Source organism: Mustela nivalis (genome assembly GCF_964662115.1).
Source record: "Mustela nivalis genome assembly, chromosome: 13".
NCBI lineage: Eukaryota > Metazoa > Chordata > Mammalia > Carnivora > Mustelidae > Mustela > Mustela nivalis.
The window spans coordinates 29,048,811-29,073,187 of record NC_139032.1 but is presented as its reverse complement, the minus strand read 5'-3'; the positions used below and the strand labels follow the sequence as shown (position 1 = coordinate 29,073,187).

Sequence of the window (24,377 nt, the reverse complement as noted above, 5' to 3'; positions counted from 1 at the left end):
CCAGTCCTCACTACTCAAGTGCAGCCCTTTTTGCCCAGGGTTTTGTCTCTGTGCTTTATTTATTTTTTTTAATTAATTTATTTACTGGGGGGGTGGTGATAGAGAGGGAGAGAAACTCAAGCAGACTCCACACTGAGCCCTGACACAGGGCTTGATCCCACAACCCCGAAATCAGACCTGGGCAGAAACCAAGAGTTGGACACTTAACCAACTGTGCCACCCAGATGGCCCCTTTAACTGTACTTTAATGAAACCACCTTTTTGCACAAAAGAGGTCTTCAGAATTCTTCCTTGGCAGTTGGCCCTGAACCCCAACATTTCCAGATTAGGTCAAGTCTGAAAGCAACTGTGCTCTCTTGCTGTTGTGCTCAGCACCTGGTTTCTATAGGGTGACTCTGATGTTACAGATATCCCCTTCCCCGCACAGGGAATGAATCCTCCCCAAAAGACTGGCTTGCCAAGAGGTTTGCTCTCCTTCTCCCTATGAAGTTGCATTTGGTCTGTGCCCTTAGGTATATGGTCCCCAAGGCTTCCCCCATCAGCCTCCACACCTGTTCCCTGAAGAAACAATCAGACTTAAGATGAGGTCACATCTGAGAAAGACTGCAGAGGAGGAATCAGATGGACCTAGTTAGTTGCTGAAGAAGAGGGAGAAGGAAAGCCTCTCTCAGGCAGCTGGCTTCTAAGTGGGCCTCCAATGCCCCCTGCCTCCTGGTATTCATATCCTTACGAAGTACCCTCCCACACTGTACTAGGGTTGGTCTATATGACCAATAAGATGTGGCAGAAGAGATGTTATTCCTGAGAACCGAGAATTTAAAAATCTGGCTTTTTAGGGGTTCTTCTATCACTTGCTCTGGGGGGAATCCAGCTGCCATGTCAAGACAGTACTCAAACAGGCTATGGAGGGGCCCAAGCAGCAGAAAGAGAGACCTCTCACCCACAGGCAGTGAGGACCTGAGGCTGTCAACAACCATGCAAATGCATCTGGAAAAGAATTTTCGATCTGTAGTCAAGCCCTGAGAGGCCTGTGGCCCTGACAGATAGCTGACTGCAACCTTGTAAGAGATCCTGAGCCTTCTAGAACCACCCAGTTAAACTGTTCCTGGATTCTTAACCTTCAGAAACTGCATGAGATAATAAATGTTCGTTCTTTTAAGCTATTAAGTTTGGGGTGATTTGTATGCAGTAGTAGATAACAGAATTTTCTCAGGTTTCTGGCTCAGGCGATAAGAGGGATTGCAAAGCAATTAAACAGAGAGTCAAGATGACAAGCAAGATCATAGGAAGGGACAAGGGAGAAGAAGAGTCCCTATTTAATTTGCACATACAGGGCTTTCTGTGCACACACTATGGCAGAGGACACTTGTATGGACACAGAGATCATGATTTTTCTAAAGCACAAACAGTACAGCATTCAGCAGTGGGACTGTGTCTGAAATTGGACCGATCACAGAACATTGAGGAATGAGAGGTTTATGAACTATTGATTGATTGCCAGCAGATTTGAGTCTGGGTGCCACCCATAAATCCGGGTGTGTGTGTGGAAGGAATTCCTCCCATTGGCTGGATATTTGAAAAGCATGTTATCACCATCCTTTCCTCTCTAATTCTCAATTTTTCCCATCTAAGTGGTCTGTCTAGCTCTAGAAATTTCATTCTAGAGTTCTGTCCTGACCCCGCCCCCTGGCATCCTCTCAAAGGCTCTTTCTACCAGACTGTCCCTGGGCACCTGAATTCTCCCACCATGGGGATTAGTTACCTGGCCAGGCTCCCAAGAAGCTGTTGCCTACCACCACCATCCCACCACTGTCCTCAGAAGTCTCTTCTGCTACCTCCTCTTTACACTACTGGGGCAACCTTGCTGCTAAAATCCATGTGTTTTCTTTCTTGCTTTCTGCAGAGGCACTTTTAGGCAACAGGCTGGAGCAATGGAATGTAGAGCAAGGCAAAAGGGCCCACAGTGACCATCTGACCCATCAGGCCACCCAAAATACACATAAGCCCTAACAAACCAATGGGCTACTTTACAATGAGGCACACGTACCCCAAAATGGAAAATTCCATACATCCCCATACCTGCTCACCTTCCCCCTTTAAGTACAACCTCCCCTCCCCTCCACCACTACCACCACCTCCTGGCAGACAGGCTCTCCTTTGTGGTCTTGCCTGCCTCACCCCGCAGTATATTCAATAAACTTCTTGCTCCTTTGTTGTGCTTCCAGAGAATTCTGCACTGCCTGTGCTGCCAGCCCCCATCTCACAGGGATGCCCCACATTTGGGGGTCCCCATCCAAATGAGAGAGACACCACACTTCCCTCTGGTCTCCGGAGCTGTAACTCTGAAAGTGTAAAAACCCCATCTATAAATACAGCCACATCTGATACAAGACTCAATCGCTTTCTTATTGGAATGTTTTCACAAATGGGAAAACCATCACCTAGGCAAAATTTCTTGAAAACACAGATTATCTTTGTGCTCCAGCCTATTCCATTCTTGGGACTTTCTTTCTTTCTCAGATGCAGCCTCCCCCCTTCCTTCCCAATGAGCCCACACCAAGCACCAATGACTTCATAAGCAATAGCCTTTGGAGCTTTTACAACCTGATATCCTTATGCATGTCACACATCCTAGCACAAACATCTAAAACAATGTAAAGTTAAGTGACTATATATATGTATTTATTTTTATTGTTTTATTTATTTATTTTTTTGTGAGAGAGATAGAAAGAGAGCAGAAGCAGGGGGAACAGACGCAGAGGGAGCAGCAGGCTCCTTCCTGAGCAAGGAGCCCAATATGGGACTCCATCCCAGGCCACAGGGATCATGACCCGAGTCATAGGCAGAGACTCAACTGGACTGAGCTACCCAGGCATCTCAAGTGAGTATATTTTTAAAAGAGATGAAAACTTAACCACTGGGTAAAACTCTAGTGATGGAATTTGGGGCATGTGACAAAAATTGGGGCATGGGGGGAGTCATGAAAATCATACTGGCCACATGGTGATTCAAGAATCAAGATGGCTGGGCGCCTGGGTGGCTCAGTGGTTAAGCCGCTGCCTTCGGCTCAGGTCATGATCTCGGGGTCCTGGGATCGAGTCCCGCATCGGGCTCTCTGCTCAGCAGGGAGCCTGCTTCCTCCTCTCTCTCTCTCTCTGCCTGCCTCTCTGCCTACTTGTGATTTCTCTCTGTCAAATAAATAAATAAAATCTTTAAAAAAAAAAAAAAAAAAAAGAATCAAGATGGCTCCCACCACTATAAATGACAACTACAGAGAGTTGATTTCCTCTCCCCATACCCTGTGCCCCAAGAGGGCAGGAAAATCTATGCACATTTATAAATATGCTCTGCAGCTATCTGGATGTGTAATCACTGAAGTAAATGCAGCTGTGTTTATTCAACACACACAGCCTTGCACCTCGGCCATGTTGCTAAAACGCTCACGGGACAGATGTGAAGGCGCCAGCCTCCAATGCGCAGAACTTCATTTCCAGACTCAATAATTCTTTCCAGCAGGAAAACTCTCTCACACCAGGGCTCATCCCACATGCCCTGGAATAGCCACCCAGTGAAAGGCTCCCTGGGGAGTCCAGTTAAACGGCACAGGAGTTGTGGCGGGTGGGGAGAAGGACACTGAAAATCAGAAAGAAGATTGAAAGACAGCATGAGAGCAGACCTATCATGATTTGCTGCCATTATGGAACTTCTAAACTGAGGAAGAACTTGCCAGAATGGCTACTCCCTCAGCTTCATACATGTTTGTGTGTTCGTGCCGTGGTTAAACAAGGATGAGACACACTAACTATGCTGCTATGGCTGAATGTGTCCCCCTTAGATTCCTATGATGAAATCTTAATGCCCATCTGACTGTTGGGATTAGGAGGCACACCCTTTTGGAGGTTCTTAGGTCACATGAGGACAAGGATTTTATAAAGGGGATTGACACCCTTATAAAAGAAGCCCAACAGAGCTCCTTACCCCCTTCCTCCACGCAAGGACGCAGCCAAAAGTCAGCAGTCTGCAACCCAGAAGAGGGCTTTCATGATAGCCTGACCACACTAGCACCCTGATCTTAGACTTCCAACCTCCAGAACACTAAGAGATAAATTTGTGGTACTTTGTCATCATAACCCAAATAGACTAAAACATACACCTTCCAAGGTTAGGGGTCAGTCAACTCTCACATGCTTGCTCATTTTCTTAAGGAGCCATCCATAAAGGAAAACTTGCAGGGGATTAGTCCAAAATGTATTTATTTGGGCGGTCGCCTGGGTGGTTCAATTGGTTAAGTGACTGCCTTGGCTCAGGTCATAATCCTGGAGTTCCGAGACAGAGTACCGCATAGGGCTCCCTGCTCAGTGGGGAGTCTGCTTCTCCCTCTGACCCTCCCACCTCTAATGCTTTCTCTCTCTCAAATAAATAAATAAAATATTTAAATATATATATATATATATATATACACACACACATACATTATATATATTATTTCTCTTTAGTTGACAACGACACGCATTTGTCTTTTTGTAGTCAGTGTGAAAAGGGGGTTATTCTTAATTTTAAAAATGTTTGAGGGGTACCTGGGTGGCTCAGTGGGTTAAAGTTTCTGCCTTCGGCTCAGGTCATGGTCCCAAGGTCCTGGGATCAAGCCCCATGTTGGCTCTCTGCTCAGCAGGGAGCCTGCTTCCCTCCCTCTCTCTGCCTGATTCTCTGCTTGATTGTGATCTCTGTCAAATAAATAAAATCTGTAAAAAAAAAAAATCTTTGAGGTCCCACCACTTTCCACAAAACCACCCATTTTCAGAGATTTGGTACTACCATTCAGTGACCGGGGACAGGGCTGCCTTAGGAGAAGCGGGCAGCAGGTGATAAGATGAGCCGAGCTGCCATGGTGTGGCTGTTGGGATGTTTTCCCACAATGAAGTATTGATCTGGTCTCCGGAGGACAGGAGGCCACAGATGGGACATTTCCATGAGTCTGATTCTTTTAGAAAACTGGCCAGGGTTACAAAGTCTTCAGGCCTCCTCCAATTCCTTATCATCTCTTCTTCCTGCACCCGTTCTTTAGTAAGACTCCACGTTCTCATTAAACCTGAGTTATAAGCAAGCAACCCTCTTGCTTTCTTGCGCCACAAAAACCAAGAGGCAGGCTACTAAAGCAGGAAATGTCAACTATGACTCACTCTCTCCCCCCAACTTTACACACACACACCTTCCTTAATAAATTCTCCTTCATGGCACAATTACCAAAACTGGGATCCCTCTCAATCATACTGGACATATGGCAAGTGCAAAGGAAAATGCTGCTTTGACTCAGATTTTGTGTACGAAATGCACAAGACTGAATGGAAGTGGCTTTGAGTCAGAAATTCACCACTTTTCAGCACAAGTGTTTTGGGTGCAAAACAGGCAAGCTGTGGGGCACCTGGATGGCTCAGTCCTTAAGCGGCTACCTTCGGCACAAGTCATGATCCCAGGGTCCTGGGACAAAGGCCTACATCAGGCTCTCTGCTCAGCAGGAAGCCTGCTTCTCCCTCTCCGGCTCCCACTACTTGTGGGGGGGGGGGGTGGGGAGGTGGGGTGCGTGTATGTGTGTGTGTGTGTGCCTGCCAAATAAATAAATAAATAAATCTTTAAAACACACACACACACACACACACACACACACACACACACACACAGGCAAGCTGTTTATAAAGGCAAAGACAGTATTTCTCATTTGGAAGTCTCATCTGGAGATCCTAAGATGAAACCTCTTTTTAACACATGAGAAAATTAAGCTCCAGAGATATAAAGGGCCTTATCTGAAGTCACACAGCTAATGGGCAGCACAGCTCAGATAAGTATTCTGGTCACCTAGCGCTCACTTTCTAGGTTCTTTCCAACATTGTGATTTGTTATTTTCTGTTGATGTTTAGTTATTCAGGGTTTTTCTGTTTGGTTGGTTAGTCATTTGGGTTACTTGTGTAAATTAAGACTGTCCATCATTATTACCTTTTCTACTAGGACTCACCTGGGATTCTGGTAAATAGAGGCAGATCTATAATCAAGGGGAGAAACAGGTTAAAATAGAATTCTTCCAAACAGCTTCAAGTTTGGGATTATCAATTCCTCCTCTAATCTTACAATGATATTACAGCATTAATGTGTATTTCCACTTCAGTTCTCAGGAATTTTGTGTTGGTTTCTTGAAGCAGGAAAGGAAAAAAAAGGATTAACTGTAGAAATGTTCCTTTTAGACCTGGACTCTCCTACCAAAGAGAATCTCTTTGCTTATTCTTTTCAAACTTTCCTTTATAGTAAGATATTAAACAATGAAACTAATTTCATGGGGGAAGAAAAAAGACATGTTTTAACATCTGGTTTTGATGTCAAACTAAAAATACTCCAAAAGTCTACATCTTCCTTGGTCCAACAGCTAAGTAAGAAACATGATAGAGAAAAATGATTTTCTTTAGTATTTTGCCAACTTCATCCTGGCCTTGTCCAAAACAATATCATACTGATTTAAGGAATTTAAAATTTTTAATATTACCTTAAATTATAATGTATTTTCCTAGTCAGTTTCCTTATCTTTAATGATGATCCAAGTAAGTGGAGTTTCAAAAATAAGTTTCCTATATTTAACTGAATTTCCACTCCATTCAGCTCATGTTCAGTGATGTCATTAGCTTAAACCCAGGTTCCCTAGACCACTGGGCTGGTTCCACAACTATTAACGATCCCAAGGGAAAAGGGAACGGGAGAATGCTTTTGGTTTTAAATAACATTTTATTCAGTGGAATAGAAAAAAGTACATAAATTTTGAATTAAAGACTTTCATTTCTAAAAGTTTTTTTCTTAAGCATACTGAAGATCTAGAACCAAAATATTAAGTCCCCTCCCTTCCTAGCTTTGCAACAACCCCTTAACACATTCTTGACTCTGCCCATGTTCTCAAATAGTTCCCAAAATATTTTTAGAGGGCAGAGAAAAGAATCACACTACACGAAGTAAACAGGCTTTCCAAGAAGCCTGTTGTATCAGACTATCATATAGGTGTCTGTTTTTGTGGTCCTTTTTTTTTCTAAGAATTTTTTTTTGTTTAAGATTTTATTTATTTATTTGACAGACAGAGATCACAAGTAGGCAGAGAAGCAGGCAGAGAGAGAGAGAGGAAGAAGCAGGCTCCCCGCTAAGCAGAGAGCCCGATGTGGGGCTCGATCCCAGGACCCTGGGATCATGACCTGAGCTGAAGGCAGAGGCTCTAACCCACTGAGCCACCCAGGCACCCCTTTCTAATAATTTTTTAAGATTTTTATTTATTTATTTGTTTGACACGGAGAGAGATATCACAAGTAGGCCGAGAGGCAGAGGGGTGGAGAGCAGACTCCCTGCTGAGCAGGGAGCCCAATGTGGTCTCAATCCCAAGGATCCAAGATCATGACCTGAGTGAAAGTAGAAGCTTAGTCTGCTGACCACCCAGGGGTCCTGTTTTGGTGGTCCTTTTTAAATGTTACCTGTAATCCAGTATCTATATGATAGAGGCAAGAAAGATCTTTTCAGTTCAGTTTTCCCCAGTAGGAAGATAGCTTTTATAAGATCAGACACTTCACTTTAGAACTAGAATAATGAGGCGGAAAAAAGGAATAATAATGGGGAGAAAGAAATTACTGACTTTTATAAGGGATTTCAAGGTAGAAAGATGGTGACTGTTTTCCAGATTTGAAGTTTATTTTTTGTAATAAACGTTATTTTTGGTTAGACTTAGATTTACTTTTTTTTTTTTTTTTAAGATTTTATTTATTTATTTGACAGAGAGATCACAAGTAGGCAGAAATGCAGGCAGGGAGAGAGGGGGGAGCAGGCTCCCCGCCCAGCAGGGAGACCAATACAGGGTTCCGAAGACCAAGACCTGAGCCAAAGGCAGAGGCCCAACCCACCAAGCCACCAGGCACCCCTAGATTTACTTTTATGTGCAAAGATAACACACAGATTTCCCATTTACTCCATACCCACTGTTATTAACACCTTTTGTCAGTATATTTGTCACAACTGATAAACTAGTATGGATACATTATTAAAGTCTGTATTTTATTCAGATTTCTTTCATTCTCTCTAGTGTCCTTTTTCTGTTCCAGGATATGACATTATTTCTAATCATCATGTCTCCTTAGGCTTCTCCTGACTGGGACCGTTTCTTAAGACTTTGTTTATGTCAACCTTGAGAGTTGGGTTTTTTTTTTTTTTAAGATTTTATTTATTTATGTGAGAGAGGACATGAGCTAGGAGAGGGCCAGAGAGAAAGGCAGACTCCCCACTGGGCAGGGAGCCTAATGCAGTGCTCAATCCCAGGACTCTGGGATCACAACCCGAGATGGGCAGATGCTTAACCGACTGAGCTACCTGAGAGCCCTGACCTTGAGAGTTTTGAGGAGTACTGGCCAAGTATTTTGTTGAATGTCCCTCAGTCGGGATTTATTGATGTTTTTCTCTTGGTTAGACTGAGGTTATGGGCTTGGGGAGGACAATCACAAAGATGTCATTTCATCACATCATACTAAGGGTACACACTATCAACATGACTCCTCACTTTTTTTTTTTAATATTTTATTTATTTATTTGACAGACAGAGATCACAAGTAGGCAGAGAGGCAGGCAGAGAGAGAGAGAGGGGAGGAAGCAGACTCCCTGCTGAACAGAGAGCCCAATGTGGGGCTCGATCCCAGAACCCTGGGACCATGGCCCAAGCCGAAGGCAGAGGCTTTAACCCACTGAGCCACCCAGGCACCCCATGCCCCATGACTCCTCACTTTGATGCTAACCTTGATCTCCTCACTGAGGTCGTGTTTGTCGGGTTTCTATGTAGCCCATACTTAGTAAGGAGCAGAGTCATGTTTCACCTCCTTGAGGATGGAGTATCTAAATAACTTGGACAACTTCTGTACCTTAGATAGGTCTATTCTCCATGTGTTTATTTATAGCAACGTGAGGTCATGACTATTTATTTTATACTTCAGGTCATCATCCCAGACCATTTTATATTGTTGCTCAGCTTGGTCATTAGGAATTCTTTCCGATAGTTCCTTGGACCTTGGGCATATGCCCTCAAGTTGCCAGCTACTATTGCTATTGTTTGAGTACTTCCTTATTTTCTGGCACTACAAGATGCTCCAGGCTTATCTTGTGCATTTCCCGTAGTCCTAGCCATTCCTCTAAGAAGCCCTGGTTTCATTATTGGAGAATGGTATTAGAAATCAAGCCCCAGGCACTGTGCTTCTAGACCTTCCCAGATGACAAGCAAGGAAATCTACATGTGCAAACGAATCCTTGGGAAACACCTATTTATAATTATTTCTATATGCAACCACCTGTAACCATCTTAAACTAAACATTAAACATGAGTTTATAGTGATGTCTCCAATTCTGTTACCACAGAGATCATTCTAGCCTCTTCCTCCTGCTCATCTGTAACCTCCCACTTCAACAGTGAGAAACCTGGCTCCCAGATTTACTTAATTTACTTAATTGCTCAGTTTCAGTATACATGTATAGTGGTACTAAAATTGTTAACCTGTACTCCCATAAGAAAAAAATTTATCAACTACAGCACAGTGTTTAGGTGCAGTTCCTTTTGCCTTCAGTCTTACAAACTCCACACATTTCCAAAGTGACTTAGTTCAGCACCTTTGCCCCCCCAAACCCCTACAATGAGGTTGTTTCATACATTTTTTTTTAGATTTTTTTTTTTTTTTTTACAGACAGAGATCACAAGTAGGCAGAAAGGCAGGCAGAGAGAGAGGAGGAAGCAGGCTCCCCGCTGAGCAGAGAGCCCGAAGCGGGGTTCAATCCCAGGACCCCAGGATCATGACCTGAGCCAAAGGCAGAGGCCTTAACCCACTGAGCCACCCAGGCGCCCCATTTTCATACATTTTTAATACAATTAGATTGTTTTGTCATGATTTGCTTTCCATTCTGGGATCCTTTGATCTCTTATTTATTATCAAACTAAATAATTTAAGTTTTATTTTCAAGATGGGGTCAGGTGAAGGTCACAAGGGGAGAAGCCACTGATAGAACTTGAAAGGGAAGGTACCAATTTAGAGATTTTCTTAAGTTTGCATCTAATAACTCCTTAAAAATAGAAAAATTATTGAAAGCTAATATATTTTTTAAATGTACTGAGATCTCTGCATACAATAAGGGACATGCTAAAGATCAAACATAAGAAATGTGGCTCCCTTTTACAACTGAAACATGGATTTTTTTCAAGGCACTTTCAGTAACTTCATTCACTTCTCCTAGTTGTAAAATGAGAATAAAATGTTTTGTATCCAGTATTAAGAATATAGGTACGCTGACGGTATTCTGTCACTCAAGAATAAAATGTTGGTCTTAGTAATTGCAGACTCTATCCCATGGAGAAAATAAGCTCTACCCAATTATATTTTTCACACAATTGTAAAATTTTATATATTTTCACATAATAATATTCATAAAACCCTGGAGCCCTAATAATTATTATCTGCTCTTATCACTAAGGAATTTTTTTCTGTCTAGCAACGTGGGATCCTTTGGCATCTTAAAGTCCTTAAAGTTAGGGCTCCTAGGTAGCTCAGTTGTTAAGCGTCTGCCTTCAGCTCAGGTCACACGGTCCCAGGGTCCTGGGATCAAGCCCTGCATCAGGCTCCCTGCTCAGCGGGAAGCCTGCTTCTCCCATTCCCACTCCCCTACTTGTGTTCCCTCTCTCGCTCTGTCTCTCTCAAATAAATAAATAAAATCTTAAAAAAAAAAGTCCTTAAAATATCCAAACAGTTACCAATATAAACCTAGATTTATTTGTATGCATGTGAGAGAGTTTAGAAAGATTCGGTGGCCATTCATGGAAAAGTATCCTGAGTGTAATAAAATTACCCCCAAAAAAGGCAAAAGGGAGAGAAAACATCTTTTAAGGATTTCTTTTTTAAAACAAAATTTATTATTCTTGAAAGGCTGCATATATGCCATTTATTTACTAATGTATAATCACAAACTTCCAAGGATACAGTTTAAACTCCTACTGTGATCATGCATTTTATTGAATTATCAGAAAAGTTGACATCACAAGTAATTCTGCCAAGTCAACCTTTGCAGTAACAAGATGTGCCCAAGCCCCTCTTTGGTTTCTTAATGAAAATCAGCATTTATCTATAACTCTTTCCTACTCAACACCTGACATGTAATATAATACACAAGTCTAATCTCTTTCTGTGTAATGAGCACTGAGAAGAAAGCCATGTTTGAAGCCATTAATTGAGTATTTCTTCCAACTACTGTCAACAGATTCTTCTTCCCCAATATTCTAATTCAAAAATGAAATACCTGGGAGTGTTAAAAACTATGATTTCCTAAATTAAATATTCAGAAGCCATATTTTGTTAGATCTGATTGAAACCCTACCCTTAATAATTTCAAAAAAATTTTAAAGATACAATAAGAACACCTGTTTCTTTTCCTGTTTTCACAAGAATATCCAATGTTATTCTATATATAAATCAGTATGCTTTTGTACCAGTGTAAGTTTGCACCAACACTGCAATTTCTCAAAGGCTGCCTCAGACTCCAACAGAAATAAGAAGTGAACTCATTCTCAGTGGGGTGGAAGAGCAGAGCAGAGAGGCAAGATTGGAGGAGAGGAAAAGTATAATTAGAGTTCAAAGTCAAAGTGATGCTTAAAAAAAAAAACAAAACTAAAAGGTTTTAGGAGGTAAGTTGGGGAAGAGATACAAGCAATTTCTTAAGATCACCGCTCTGTCAAGGGAGTCACTCAAAACAAGGTCATTGAGATCAACATTTCTCTAGCCAAGCTCTACAATAATTACTGTACCGACCTGCAGTACATTAGCACAAAGAAACAGGTAAAATAATGATGAATCAATGAAGTCTGATTTTAAAATTCTCAAATTCTAAGAACCCTGAACAACTGTTGGAGGAAGGGCAAGAAGAAAAGGACAAATGGCTGCCTAAACACTGCCCCTGGCAATCAATGCCTCATCAATTCTCTCCACACTCAAAACCTGGAGCCTCCAGGAGCGCCTGGATGGCTCAGTCAGTTAAGCAGCTACCTTCAGCTCAGGGCATGATCCCAGGGTCCTGGGATCAAGTCCCACATCAGGCTCCCCACTCTGCAGGGAGTCTGCTTCTCCCTCTGTGCCCCCAACCCCGGGCTCATGTGCTCGCTCTCAAGGAACTAAATAGAACTTAAAAAAAAAAAAACAAAAAAAGATGGAGTCTCCTGGTGTCAAATAGGAAGAACAGCGGCCAAAGGAGCAAGTGTGTAGCTTCAGCAGGTCGTGCCACGTTCCTCAGAACCAGTCCTTCCCAGTATTTTCAGGATTGCACTATATGACAACTGACAAAGTCCAGGGAAGCATGGCTGCCAAGGGATAGGTAGGGCAAGAAAGTCACAAAGCAGAGCTGAGTTTATCTGGAAGAAGGACCTGGCCAGGCTTCAGACCCACCCAATGTGGTGGCAGTTGATTCCCTCAGGAGAAATAGGAAGGAACTTTGAGAAAGGATTTGCTCAGAGACCTGTATCACTCTTATCTACGGCACTTAAGTCGCCAGCAGAGATCCCAATGGAGAGCGAGGCTCAGGATTTCATTATTAGGCTTGCATTTCAATCTCCTAACTCAGAAATACAGGGGCTTGAGAAAGTAATCCTTTCATCCTGACTTAAGGGAAATAATCCTATTAAGAACTGAGCAGGCCTGGGAATTCACCTGCTTCACTGTGGGCCTAGGGATCTGAGGCTACATGGGTAATGCCACAGAAGAAAGAGGAGCATCTTTGCCCCGAGACTGTCCCCTGTGGAAGAGCATCGTTGCAAAGGCTCACTTCCCAGTGTGGCGATTACCAGGCAGGGGGCCGTGGAGCGCCCAGATAACCTACCTGCCGCTCTGGTCTGAGGTCCATGTAACTGATCGCCCCTGAGGTTTGGTGCTGTACCATATCCTTATGGCGTGAGGAAAGTCAGTAGCTGTCTGAGTCCCTGTCTTCCTGATCTGTAAGCTCCAAGTGTCAGTGTCAAACAGGAGTTCCCCACAGCCAGGAGCCTGGCTGCAGCCAGCATAATAGTCTAACTGCTCCCTCCAACGATCTGCCGGCAGAGTCACAAGTTCATGTACGATCTGATTCCTGAGCTCCTCAGAAACAACTGTGAGCTTGGGAGACTTTGTAAATTTTTCAATACCTGGCACGGCAGCAACATCCACCTCCTCAACCTTTAGCACAGATAAATCACAGCAGTCCAACACCAGCAAAAACTCCTCATTCCTGTGATTCCCTGTGTCACAGCAGTATGTTGAGCTAGAAATCCCACAAGCCTGTTCCGGGTTGTCATGGTTACCATCTTTACCAGAAGTATCTTTTTCACCTTTACCACAGATTGCAAAATCATTATATCCTGTTTTAGGTGAGAAGGTCCTTGTATCTGTCCCAGGACTATGGCAGGGTTCAGGCATCCTAAATCTGCAGGCTTCGCTGGACTCTGACTGGCGGGTTTCCTTGGTGGAACCACTCTGTTTCTCGAACCTGTTCCCAGACTCAAAGAAAAGCACTATGCTGCCCTCAATGATTTGACTTTCGAAATCCACATTTAAATCCAGTACATAGTGCTTCACCAGTATGTGGTTGGTGTTGGCCATGAGAGGCAGGTCATCCCGGGAAGGGTCCAGCTTTAGGTCCATGGTGTCGGCTGTTGTTCGAGAGGTTTGTTACAGTCTCAGAAGGGGCTTCCTATCTGCCTTAATCTTCCAGAATCATAAATGGCTGCTTACCCAAAAAACACCTGATGTCACAAATTGTGGTTCCACAACTTTCAGTCCCCTGGCAAAGAAGAAAAACACAATTAGACAAAATTCCAAATAAGACTCAAAGTGTTCCTACAACCACTGCTTCAGCAAACTGACTAGCTCCTTTAATAACCCCCAATGTGGTAGAAGCTCAGGGCTAGAAGGCAGACTAATCTTTCTGACTGACATCAGAGAAAGCTGCATTATGGGTTTCTAAAAATATTTCAATTACCAATGGAATGAAAGGGGCCTCCACAAAGCCCCGAAGAATCCTGTTCTTAACTAGAACAGCCCTTGTTTGGGAAAAGAGCAATTGTTATGCAAAGGCATAACTGAGCATCACTGTGCCTCTTGTTTTAAAAGATATTAAATGCAACATTTCTAATTTTGTGCATCAGAGATAAGTGACTGTTTCTCTACTGTGATTCTAAGTAACAAATGTGAATGAAGGCTAAATGGCCTCATACGTTTTATTCTTTGAGAGTAATAATTTAATACATAAAATGTAACTCCAGGGATTAATGTACTTTTCACATTAGGACTGCTCTCATATCAGCACTTCCAGTAAATTACAGGAAAATGAGCCAATTTACCAGGAGTGCATTCTAAGTATTCCTTTGAGATTGTTCATGGAGATTTTTCAAATTTATAGTTAAATACTCAAGGTATATCATTACATCTTAATAGCTGAAAACCCATTAACATTCTGGATAATAGCCTTCTTGTGGCAAACAAAAAGGTCTTCTCATTTGGAAAAAAAAAGTATGCAAATATCTATAAAAGGAAAAGGAGAAATTAAAATGTAGAAACAGATGTTGTAATAAAATGCCCAAGTTCTTCATAAAAGTTCTGAATCAAAATGTATTCTTATTTTATAATAGCAATCTGCCTAAAAGAAAAATTATTTGAAATTATTTCAGTCCCTGTTGTATACCTGATTTCTTTCAGCATATGCTGTACTTTATTTTTTATTCTTTTACCAAAAATGAAAAAAGGGGGGGATAACAACTCTGAGAGAGTAGATATATTTAAAATAATTTTTGTATTTTTTGTATTTCTAAATAACAGGAGGTATTCTTGTATCAACTACAAAACAGTATCACTTGCTTTTCAAGTAGAACTGAAACCTCCCTTTTCATTCTGTTTAACTCCTCCTCCCCTCCCCTCAGATTTTATCTGTCCGTCTGCTAGACTCTTATTTCTCTTCCTTTTAGAATCTAATTCTAGAAATCAAACCTACTGAATTTTCACTTTCTACATCTCCATAGCCTATTTCCTCAGAAAAATCTTACCTACCCTAATGGGGGCGGGGGGGGGAGAATAAATCTGGCTTCTTGCAGCCTTGTCCAATCCTGTTTCATGCTACTTTCCCCACTGTAGAGACCATACACCTTTTGCATCCTTGCCCTCTAGCCAAAGGGCCTGCTCAACACTCTGCTCCGATCTGATCCCAGGCCTCCACACTCTTTGGACTAAGCTATGCGCCATGCTTGGCACACACCCATAACCACCTGTCAAATTCTATTCTTTCTCCACACCCAGTTCAAGTGCAATCACCTCCCGCAATCCTTCCTTACTCCCTATTCTCCCACCCTCCACCAAACTGCATGTGGGGATACACAATCTGATTTTTAAAGGAAGAGGAATTGAGAGAAATCAGGGATGCAAAGAATACTTTGAGATTACTTTATAAAGAAGCTGGCACTCCCCTTAGTTCTAGAAGAATCAATGGGCAAAGGGAAGAAAGCAGAGTATTTTCTTTTCTGCATGAAAGCAATTGAACTTGTCGTGTAAGGAATAGCAACCTTCAATAAAGCCATTGGGTATATCTACGTAATGAAAAACAACAAATGTTAAAACATCATCCTGTTGATGTTGGGACACTGCTAATATGCAGTCTTTGTTGAAAGTAAGGTTAAAAACACCTTACTTAGTATTTTTTTTTTAAACCTGAGTATATACACACACATACACACACACAGACAAGAAGAAAATCTGAATCCATTGAGACAAGGGTTAACTTAGGGGCTAGGTAAACCATGTCTGAAGAACTGTTTAGCTTCTGTAACAATATGTTCATTGTCTAACCCTAATAGATCTTTCCATTTGTTCGTGAAAATTAATATAATTTAAAACTAAAACATATTCTACAGACCAGTTTTCACCCCTTTTGTGACTGGTGGCAGATAATGAGTCAGCCTTTGAGCGCCAACCATATCCAAGCCTGTTAACATCACCATGTCACCCTAACTGGCAACAGTTTTCTTCTCTTCAGTGGATTCTTAAATGCACCCCCCACACTCTTTTCTTCTCTTAACTTTCTAGTTCCACGCCTGCTGACTCATTCTCCGTTGATTATTTGGCCTCCTACTTTACTGAGATGATTTCAAATCTCTGAAACTCCATCACGACTCAAGTATCTGTAGTTCTTCACAACTACTGCCTTCTCCCCATCAGATTCAAAGGAAACAATATCCCTTCTCAACAAAGCTAATTCCCTTCCTCTTGAATCCTAGCTTTTGGGGTCTGAAAGGGCCAAACGAATGGCCCTCTTCTTGCCCATCCAAATTCTGAACATAACCAAAAACTAAGACGAGGATGTGGCAGAAGGATACCAAAATATCACCATCATTACTGACGAAGGCTAAATTGGACAGTATGATTCAGCATGGCAGCCAAAGATACATGAAAACTGAATCCCCAAATTCAAAAGATTTACCCACAGGATCACAAGAAACACTGGATCAGGTCAAAGCTCCCAGAGGAGAAGGTACCATTCCCGGCCAAGAATTAGGGCCTGGAGAAGTAAGGAGAAAAGCCCTCTAAGATCAGGATTGCTGCCCAAAAGCAAAAGGGAAGAACTGACAGCAGTAGAACATGTTCAATTTCTTCTTCCCACTCCACCTCCCTTAGGGCAGAAGAAATAAAGTGATTGGCAATGCTACAGTAATTAAGCTCCCCTCACAAGACAGGAAACATCAGAAAGAAGAAAGAGCTGTTCCCCCCAAACACTATCTTCTCCCACTAATTTGGAATCTTGTTGCATCTGACAGAAGATGTTTTCTTGCCAACATTTACTTCCTCTCGTTTCCATCCTGTTCCTAATGTTTCAAACACCCCCCCAGGGCTACCATCTTCCAAAACAAACACTACAATACATCCATCTATCAAAGCATTATGTTATATACCTTAAACTAATACAAGGTTATATGTCAATTATATCTCAATTAAACCAGGAGAAAACAAACAAACAAAAACATTTAGCCCTGTTGCCCATGTTAACTAAGTCTTCATTTCTTTGCATTTTGGAGCTCACAAATTCCTTAGGGCTCACTTAGTCCAACTCTCTACTTTTACCAATGATGACAAAGAGGACCAGAGAGGTAAAGCAATTTGGCAAGGTCACTCATTTCTGATGCTTTTCTCCTTGTGGGTTCTTCCCTTAAATTCTCATCCTCCAGGGGCTCCAGGGTTGCTCAGTCAGTTAAGCATCTGCCTTTGGCTAAGGTCCTGATCCCAGGGTCTTAGGACTGAGCCCTGCACTGGGCTCCCTGCTCAGGGAGCCTGCTTCTCCCTCTCCCACTCCCCCTGCTTGTATTCCCTCTCTCCCTGTCTCTCTCTCTGTCAAATAAATAAATAAAATCTTAAAAAAGAAGAAGAAGAAGAAGAAGAGGAGGAGGAGGAGGAGGAAGAATTCTCATCCTCCAGCTCTTGAGGCCATTTTCCTCATATTGTCCAAGTCATACATCAAATGTCACCTCGTAAGACTGTCTTCTATATTTTCATTCTACCTTGTCTACTGTCTTCAAGTTGTGTGGACTAGACTCAATTCATATTCTAATAGTTTGGGGGGAAAAGGAGAATTTTTAGGCCAACCCCAGAAGATTCAGATCATGGTCACCTCGCATGGCTTCCAATCTAAGTTATGTATAATGTGTAAGTCGCTGCTTATTACACCCATTTCCTCCTTGCCTTGGATTCTTGGATGACCTGAATCTCCTTTCTCTGCAGGTATACAACTGTCACTGACGTCAATCAGGGTCACAATCCCACATTTAAGTATGAACTGAAATAACTGTGGTTCCAAATGCTTGTACGGGGCCATCTTGTAAGTCCTCTCTCAGCAAATAGTAACCATATTTCTGAGCAGTCTGTTGACTTCAGCACTTTTTGCTATTATTGTGCTCCAATTTAAAATGCCAGCCTGTCTCGCTGAAGCATTTTTCCATTCTCTGTCATAAGCCATAACATATAAAATCCCCCCCTTTATCAAAGCCAATGGTTAGTTTCCAGTGGCTAACCACTGCTGCCTCTAAAATAAGGGTATTACGTGGTAGGATTTTAAATGCTTAAATGATTGTCTCAGCAATACCATTAAAGGCTTCAAAAGAATTAACATACAGCAGTATTTTTCTTGAGAAAGGCAGGAGGAGGGGGAGGAAGAGAGGATCAAAAACTAAACAGAGTTATGGCATGGTGAAGAAACTGCCCTGCCACTTTCAATCACCCAAACATAAATGCACACATCTACAAATGTGTAAAACAGCCTCTGGAGAGCCATTCCAGATCCCTCTAAAGAGAACAATTTCATTCTCCTTTCAAGCTACAAAGCCATGCGCATCATTCTCATGACCCTCAACTTAATCTGCTTCATTTTGCAGCTACCTGTACCTTCCAATGGTCTGTAAGCAACAAGGGATTCCTGATTCATCTTTGCGTGCATGACCACAGTGAGCAGAAAGCCCTGTACATAGCAGGTTCTCAGTAATTATCTGTGGAATTGACATCTGAGGGTCTTTATAATTTCTAGCTATCCACAGAATAGGGGTTCTGGCTTGCACAGGTCTAGTAGAAAATCAAGCTTAACCAACATCTTCCTCCAGATAGCTCTCATTTTTTCTTCTCATGTCTTCACCTGTCCCTCCAAGCCACATCTCTTTTCCTATAAGCAGCTCAAGGGAAAAGGAGAAATTCTGCACATAAGCTTACTATATAGTACTGAGCACACTATGAGTTGTTACAAAATATTTAATTTTATAGACTACTTGTCCAGAGAAAGATAGCTTTCTGCTATTCCAAGTGTGTTCACTCTGTAGGATACAGTGATTGCTCTTAATGACAGCTAGTTCACTTAATGAAAAGTATACTGTTTCTGGGCATAGTTCCTCAGACATTCAAATCCATATAATCATACAAACATGGCTTATTACTGTGAAATCTGATAAAATAATTTCAGAACTAGAAGGAATCTTAGAAGTACAAATGTATTATTTTGTATTTAGAAGTGTCACACTGACATATTATTCTGTAACTTACTTCTTTCAAGCAATGGTTTTGAAATACAGCCAAACAGATGCACATAAATCTAGTTTGTTTCCTTTAACTGCTGCTTAGTGTCCCTATATGAATATTCTACTACAATTAGTCTATGCATTTCCCTGCTAATATTTAAATTCTTTTAATTTTTTCATTATTACAAACCATGCCGCAATGAACATCCTTATATGTCTCCTGGTGCACATGGGCAAGTGTTTGCTGGATGAAACACCTAGAAATTCCATTTGGCCCAAGATTGGTATTGTCACACCTGCTTTCTTTTGGTTTATTTTGTTCCTGATATCTTTTCTATCCCTTTGTTTTTTTTTTTTTTTTTTGTTTTGTTTTGTTTTGTTTTGTTTTTTAAAGATTTTATTTATTTATTTGACAGAGAGATCACAAGTAGGCAGAGAGGCAGGCATAGAGAGAGAGAGAGAGGAGGAAGCAGGCTCCCCGTTGAGCAGAGAGCCCGATGTGGGACTTGATCCCAGGACCCTGAGATCATGACCTGAGCCGAAGGCAGCGGCCTAACCCACTGAGCCACCCAGGCGCCCCTATCCCTTTGTTTTTAGTATTAACTGCTCTGGGTTGTTTTGCCTTGGATATCTTTTTAAAGCAACATTTGGCTGCATTTAAAAAATATAATTATCATTTTTAATAACTGAAGTAAATTTATTTAATTTATCATGATTACTGTTGTAATAGCATTGATCTCTCAGCCAATTATTTTGTGCTGTCCATCTACTATGATTTTCTTTGCTACTTAGCTTTTACTTTTTCTGCTTTTTGTTGCATTTTTTCCAAGTTGTTTTTTCCCTGTACTGTTTCATCAGTTAAACAATCTATTTATTTTCTTTGACATGTCTACTTCAGGTCAATCTCTAGTAGTCTTCTGAATAATACAAAAACATATGCTAGGTCTATAGCCAGGTACCTCTTCCTTGAATAGATATCAGGGCCTTGACCCCTTCTTTTTTCTCTTAAGATTTATTTTATTTATCTGAGAGAGAGAGAGATCATGAGAAGGGAGAGGTCAGAAGAAGAAGCAGACTCCTTGCTGAGCAGGGAGCCCGATGTGGGGCTTGATCCCGGGACTCCAGAATCATGATCTGAGCCGAAGACAGTTGCTTGGCCAACTGAGCCACCCAGGTGCCCTAAATAAATAAAACCTTAAAAAAAAAAAAAACATGGAGAAGATAAGAATACTGGCAAAGAAATAAGCCAAGATGCAGAGAAAGCTGGACCATATTACCCATTCATTCAACAAATATATGGAATCCTCTTCTATTCTCTTTATTAACTCTCTCTCCCCTGACCATGTCCTCGAGGAAATCTTTCCTGACCTCATTAAGTCAATCTCCCTATCATTAGATCTCATAGCATTGAGTACTTCTTCACAGTACAATAGTTTTCAGTTTACATTTTTTGTTTGATCACTTAATTAATATTATTCTTCCTCTTAAATGAAGGAGAATACCACTTCTGGTAATAGCAGAGTAACTTATATCAGACCAATTCTCCTACTGGCAGCACTTATAAACTCCAGACAACAACAAAAATCTGAAGGCACATGAAAATGAGCAAAAAGCTGACAAAAACTGTAGGGAGTTGACACTTGGGAGAAGGCAATGGCACTGAGTTTCCTGTGTCATAGCTTTTCATCTGAGAGTATGCTCTAGTAGGCCATGTGCAGCTAAAATTCAGACTGAAACCTGCAATCTTAGTGGCTAAAAAATCAGAGAACAGAGTTCAGGACTGACTCAGCACCTGGATGGTAAAGAAGGAAAACTTCAGAAAAGTTATGAGCCCCATAATCTGCATATATACTGCCCAATTTTCTAATGAAACCCTGAACCATAGGGGGAGACCAAATAGTCCAAGTATGGCTAAATATACTGAACTAGGATTCCTGTTGCAGCCCACTGCAGGGAAGGTAAAGATGGAAGTTTGAGTTCACTGGAGTTAAATGTCTGCTAATGAACGACATTAATACTCTTCACAGAAACATAAATCCAGGTTCTATTAAAGTAGCAATAACAATAAAGTATTTTATTTTTTTTACAATAAAGTAAAAAATTATTAGATATAAAAAGAAATAAGAAAATATGACCCATACTTAGAGAAAAAGCAATCAATGGAAACTGACTTGAGTGGACCAAATATCAGAATTAGTAAACAGGGAATTTAATATAGTATATTAGTATTATAATTAAGGACATAAATGCCATAATGAATGAACTAAGGAAAACTCAGCAAAGAAACAAATTGCTGGAAAAAAATAAGGGAAATTTTAAGAACTGAAAAATACTATATCTGAAATTAAGAATTCACTGACGTTACTAGCAAACTAGACATTACAGAAGAAAGAGTAAGTGATCTTGAAAATATTTATATAGCAATTACACAATCTTAAGAACAGAGAGAAAAAGTGTGAAATCAATGAACAAAGCTGCAGGTACCCATGCAACAAAGGTTTAACATACACAGAACTTAAATCTCAAGAAGCTCAGATGAGCAAGAATGCTGCAGCAAAAAATATGTTAAAAAATAATGAGAGTGAGAACAACCAGCACCGAGATAATGGTTCCTAAATACCATTTTCCAATGAAAGGAACCAGGCCTCCTTGGAGAAAGGGCTGATTCTAGGAGTGTGGCAGGGAAAATGCAAGATATGCCCAGAACATCAGATAGGCCCAAAAAAGAAGAAAGTTAAAAACAAACAAACCAAAGAAAAAAAAAAAAGGTGAGGTGTGGGAACTGGGCATCTAAAAAAGACACAAGAACTAACTGTAGAAGCTTCTAATGGCCAAAGACGAACAATCTGAGCTAGAAAATAATGATGGCATTGGATTAGAACCTAAAGAATGAAATAAATAACCTATAACTCTATTCTGATTAATAAATGGGGAGGGATGGTACACCGTCCTTCAAGAATTCCAAATAATAAGTAGATATGACCTCTTCCAAAAGGCGGTAGGGCTTAACTTCCTTCCCTTTGAGTATGAGCTGTACTTAGTAACTTGCTTCCAAAGAATAGAGAATGGGAAAGGAAAAATACTAAGTTTAGAGTAGTGAAATCTGGCAGACATAAACTTAACCACATTATCAAGGTTACTATCACCAGGGATAAACCATGTTGGTATCGTTATCCCCTGATATGATTCCATCAATGAGAAAGGCAGCTTACCTCTGTAGTATTCTTCCCCAAATCCATAACCTCAGTTTAAGGTTTAGAAAACATCTGACAAATCCACATTGAAGGACATTCTAAAAAATATTTGGCCAGTACTCTTCAAAAATGTCAAGTCAACGAAAAGCGAGTAAAATCTGAAGAACTGTTATAGATTGAGGGAGACTAGGGGGTATGATAAAATGTAATGTGGTATCGTAGACTGGATCCTAAAATGGGAAAAAAGGGGGGTGGCACTAGTGGAAAAACTGTTCTTAGCAGCATTTTGTCAATTTACTTCTATAACTTCACAAATATGCCATGATTATGTAAATGCTAATATTGGGGGAGGCTGGGTCATACATATATGGGAACTCCATACTACCTTTGCAAATCTCTTGGTAAATCTGAACATATTGGAAAATAAACTACTTATTTTTAAAATCGCTAAGATTTTTCAAACGTGAGAGATACAAATGTAAAGATTCAAACTCTGAGAACAAACCCAAACAAGATAGGAAACCACACCTAGGTACAACAGTCAAACTGCTAAAAACCAATAATAAGGATAAAAACCTGAAAATAGCCAGTACAAAATAACATTACATGCAGGAAGAAAAAGATACAAATAACAGCTGGATTCTCATCAGAATAACACTTAATTTCTCATCAGAAATAATGGAGGCCCAGAAAATAATGGAATGGTTATCTTTTAAGTGTTAAGTGAATTTGGGGGAGCACATTGGCCTCAAATATATTAGTCCTAAGATATTACTTATTTTATAATAATTTGCTATAAAGTCTCCTTATTTTTGTATTTAGTAAAACAGCAGCTGCTTAAATTCTCCAAATTTCTGAATGAGCAGGGCCTGAAGTAATTTCCACTTGATTCAAAATTGGTATTTCCTCTTATTTATTTTTAAATTTTTATTTCTATTTCAAAACAAATACAAACTCTAAAAGATTAACACTCTCCAAAATAACTGGTTCTTTCCCTACTCAGCAGAAATCCTCATGACTCGTGGACCCACTGACATAGCACGGAACAGGTTTTCTACTCAAAGGTTTGAGTGATTATCAAACTGGCCCCTCAGAACTTTTCTTTTAGCTCATTTTTATATGTCACCAATTTCATAGAAATGGTTCACCAGTGTCTGAAACAGGTAACAGACAAGGTTGAAGTTATTTTTAAACAGCAGAAACAAGCCAATCAGATAATCACCTTTATCTCTGCTACAGTTTTGATCTTTGAGTTTAGGCTATGCCAACATGCCTTCATTTTATTAGTTTCTAGCATTTTAACTTTTGTTCATTTCTTTTTATTTTTGTTCTACTTTGAGTAAAAATGCAGTGTTAAAACAACATTAAGCTATATGTTTTAACTGAACAGGTACCAGAATATTCAGAGTTTAAATTCCCTCTGGAACCCTAATTCTAACAGCCTGCACTGCCCCACCTTAGTACAAATATATGCTACAATAGGGTCTTTCATTGCAAAACTCATACCTTCGAGGCAATGTCATTTATCACTGAGTAAATAATGCAAGATAACACACTGAAAGGGGGATTTTGCTGTAGTCCCTTAAATATAAATAAAAATATGTAGCACTTTGCAGGATTACCACATGTGGTATGATACTAACTTAAATACCAATCTTTAAGCCAAACTGTAAATAAGATAAACTGTAGCCTCTGATCTTGCTTTAAATAGCCTCTCTTTTCTTTAAAATGTACAGCTTTCATGAAGCATAGACGGGTGACTGCATATAATTTGTGATCACATAATGAAAGAACTATTGTGATATGTATATGCAGGGGAAAAAAAAACCACACACAACAACTGGAGTTAATGTTGTTGTGGGAATTACAGAAAGTGCTTGTGATGAGGATCAGGGCAATGAAGCCAAGTCAGAACCCCAGAGTAAAAGGCCTTTCCCGGATAAAGAAAGCAAATCACTATCAGCTGTGGCTTGATTTATATATTATAACCAGTCAAGGGCAGGAGTGAAGGGGGGGACAGGTCTAAAATGTGAAAACTGCAAACAAAAACTGATTTTACTCACATCAGTATATGACTAGCCTGA

At 40.7% G+C, this 24,377-nt stretch overlaps 1 protein-coding gene across 13 annotated transcripts in view; it reads right to left on the bottom strand.

Moving 5' to 3' along the window:
• The window catches only part of AOPEP (aminopeptidase O (putative)), a 333,405-nt gene that overhangs the window by 288,110 nt on the left and 20,918 nt on the right, over nucleotides 1-24,377 (bottom strand). For all 13 annotated transcript variants that reach the window (XM_082697215.1, XM_082697214.1, XM_082697216.1 and 10 more), the window contains exon 2: nucleotides 12,907-13,842. In XM_082697215.1, the coding sequence (XP_082553341.1) occupies nucleotides 12,907-13,703 (797 nt within the window). In that variant the 5' untranslated portion in view covers nucleotides 13,704-13,842. The remainder of the gene's footprint in view (nucleotides 1-12,906; nucleotides 13,843-24,377) is intronic.